Genomic DNA, 3,459 nt, shown 5'->3' with positions numbered 1-3,459 from the left:
AAAAAAAAAAAAAAAAGCATTGACTCATGTCACTTTAATTTTGTGTATTTCACTGTACATAAATTATGTTTCAGTAAGATGTATTTTAAAAAATAAATAAAAATACAAAAAAAAAAACCTATATATTTAACAGTGCACATTTCTCTACCTATCCTTAAATTTCTCTGCCTTGTCTGTATTCTAGGTTCAGGTTTAGTGGCCGCATTCTAGGCCTGGCTCTCATCCATCAGTACCTTCTTGATGCTTTCTTCACGAGGCCCTTCTATAAGGCACTCCTGAGACTGTAAGTGTGTTGCAGACCACGGTTCCACCCTGGCCCTACCTGCAGGACAGCTGGCACTGGCCTCTCTGGCACTGTTGGCCATTTTGTCTCTATTTTACCCTCACCATTCCTGTTAGGTTTATGACATTTTACTGTTCTGAATCCTGAGATATCACATTGACTTTTTAATACAATAAAAAGGCATAGGGAAAAACTGTAAATCATAATGTTATGCCATTAATATGAAGCAGTTTATATTATAATAATAATATTATAAAGATTGCATTAAGCTTATTAATTAGAATTTATGTTTGTAACTTAGTTGTTTTAAAACTATTTTCACCAGTTGCCCTGGAAGAAAATCCTGAGATATCACATTGACTTTTTAATACAATAAAAAGGCATAGGGAAAAACTGTAAATCATAATGTTATGCCATGAATATGAAGCTGTTTATATTATAATAATAATATTATAAAGATGGCATTAAGCTATTAATTAGAATTTATCTGTTTGTAACTTAGTTGTTTTAAAACTATTTTCACCAGTTACCCATAAGTCAATAATTATTTCATGTTTTTTTATTATAAATATTTGAATATTTCCTTTCCAAAAAAAGATTATTGAATCAACCAAAAAGTACCATCAGTATTATTGAAAAGTATGAAATTGTTAGAAGTTTACGCTGTTTAGCCAGGAGTGACATAACCACATTTTGGAAAGAGTTCTGAGCAGTTATTTGTTCACTAAGCCTGTCTACCTTTCTCCCTTTGGACTCACCCAGGCCCTGTGATTTGAGTGACTTGGAATATTTGGATGAAGAATTCCACCAAAGCTTGCAGTGGATGAAGGACAACAACATTACAGATATCCTAGACCTCACTTTCACCGTTAATGAAGAGGTTTTTGGCCAGGTTTGTGCAAAGTGGGCTTTGAAAGGGGATTTTGTTTTTATGGTACAAAAGAAGGAATTTCGTTCATTCAACAACAATTCTTTGGAGATTAGTTGCTTTAATAAAGTAGCCCATATTCTCTTCCTTCTTTTTCTTATTATGGACATGGATCTACTTTACGTAGGTTTTCAGAAATCAAATGTGATAAGGGATCAGAAAAGCATTTTGTAAACTGTGCAATACATATATATGTGTAAGGCATTTTTTATCTATGTTACTACAAAGCAAACTTTTTTCATCACTGGCTTCCAAATATCTACTCTTCCAATATGTACATGTCGCAATGCCATTTAATGAGTTAAAACTTTCCGTTTGTATTCCACAACCATTTATATAACATTCAATCTTGTGATCAAATGGGTTACACTTTTTGTCAGAAAATACAAATAGTCTGAGCAAGTTTAACAATTAAAGTTTTGACAACAGCATATACAAGAGACCCCTAAAACCTCTAGTAATTTATACTAGAAGTGTTGTGAGAATTAAGTTAGAATTCTCTATACATCACCTTGTGGCATAATGTCTCAGGCATTTGACTGCTAACCAGAAGACTGGTGGTTCAAACCCACCAGCCACTCCTTGGAAGGAAGACTGGGCGATCTACTTCAGTAGTGATACTGCCTTGGAAACCAAAAGAGGGGTCGCTGTGAGTCAGATCCGACCCGACAGCAGTGAGTTTGGTTTTTTGGTTTTGCATGAATATGGTCCCTGGGTGGAACAGCAGTTTGAGCTTGACTACTACTAAGATTGGTGGTTCAAACCCACCAAGTCGTGTCATGGACGAAAAACCTGGTGATCTGCTTCCACAAAGATAACAGCCATTAAAACCTTTTGGAGAAGTTCTACTCTGCAACACACGGGGTCGCCATGAGTTGAAATCAACTTGACAGCAACAGGCTTGGTGTTTGGCTTTGCATGAATGTAGCCAGTGTGCTCAGTCTGTGGGTAAGAGTTATACACTGAACCCTGCAGACTACCCAGCCCCTTGTTGTGTCCCATTGAGTCATTTCCAACTTATAGTGACACAGTAAAACAGAACAGAACCCAATAGAGGATGCTAAGAGTCCGACTCGACAGCACATAACAACAACAGCAAGAGTCAGAATAGACTGTATGGCAGTGATTTTGGTTTGGTTTTGGGTTTAATCTTTATGGAAACAGGCTGCCACATCTTTCTCATGGAAGCAGCTAATGGATTTGAACCACTGACCTTTCAATTAGCAGCTGACTATCTCAATGAATAATCTTAAACAGGTACTTTTGTATAAACATGCCTCTCTTACATATTTGAGAAAAAACCTATTTCTTCCCACAGTACTTTGTAAGATACACTAAATTACTTAGTAAATTGTATTTAGACAGGTGGGTAGTCATTGTAAAATAAAATAAATTAGATTCCTAACCTCACTCAGTACACTGAAATAAATTTAGAAATGGATGGATCAATAATCTAAATGTAAAGAAAATACATAGAAAGATACTAAAGTAAGCAGTAAGGAACAATGCTGTAAATGTGACACAAAATCTCAAAGTTATAGAAGAAAAGACTGTCACAGTTAATGAAAATTATTTTTTTAATTTTTATTTATTATTTTAAGAGCTTGTTTTACATTCAACGTTACGTGTACATTTCGTTTCACTCCCCATTTACCATGCTCATCCCTAACCCAGCCTCCTCCCCTCCCTACCCAGTAACCCTCCCCATGTGCCCCTCATATCCATGCAATCCTGCACTTTCTCAATTTGAATGTTGGTCCTCTGGTGCCCCATGGTCCATTTCTCTCAGGGATGCATTACCATAGAATATGTGGGTGCGTCATCCTGGGTTGAGTGGTCTGCATGTACATCTTGTAAACTATTGGGCTGGAAGCCAGCCCCTGGGGGTGAGTTCTACCCCAGGCACAGAATGTATTCCAGGGCCTTAGTATTGGGGGCTTCATCTGACTTCATCAGACCAGTAATTATGGTCATTATTGAGTTTTTGGATTTTGTTCCACATTTTTCTTCCCACTATATCCAGGATCTCCAGGTTTGATCCTTTCCTGAGTGGTTGGCATTGGTAGCCAGGGACCATCTAGTTCTTCTGGTCTCAAGGGCCATCATGTCCTAGGGTGGTTGCTTCCAAATGTCCTTGTTTTGGGTTTTTTGGGTTTTTTTTTTTTGCATTCTTCTTCACTTCAGATGCTAGGAGACCATTAGCTACATCTTAGATGGCCACTTGAAAGCTTTTAAGACCCCAGTCTCT

General features: G+C 37.2%; 1 protein-coding gene across 1 annotated transcript in view; it reads left to right on the top strand.

The window, feature by feature from the left end:
• The window catches only part of HECW1 (HECT, C2 and WW domain containing E3 ubiquitin protein ligase 1), a 438,073-nt gene that overhangs the window by 405,951 nt on the left and 28,663 nt on the right, over positions 1-3,459 (top strand). The window contains exons 22-23 of the mRNA XM_007941232.2: positions 185-283; positions 1,046-1,175. Coding sequence (XP_007939423.2) covers positions 185-283; positions 1,046-1,175 — 229 coding nt within the window. The remainder of the gene's footprint in view (positions 1-184; positions 284-1,045; positions 1,176-3,459) is intronic.

Source organism: Orycteropus afer, unplaced genomic scaffold (assembly GCF_000298275.1).
Source record: "Orycteropus afer afer isolate SDZICR_OR568_19922 unplaced genomic scaffold, OryAfe1.0 scaffold00077, whole genome shotgun sequence".
Lineage (NCBI taxonomy): Eukaryota > Metazoa > Chordata > Mammalia > Tubulidentata > Orycteropodidae > Orycteropus > Orycteropus afer.
The sequence above is the reverse complement of the archived record's forward strand: the minus strand, read 5'-3'. Positions and strand labels throughout refer to the sequence as shown.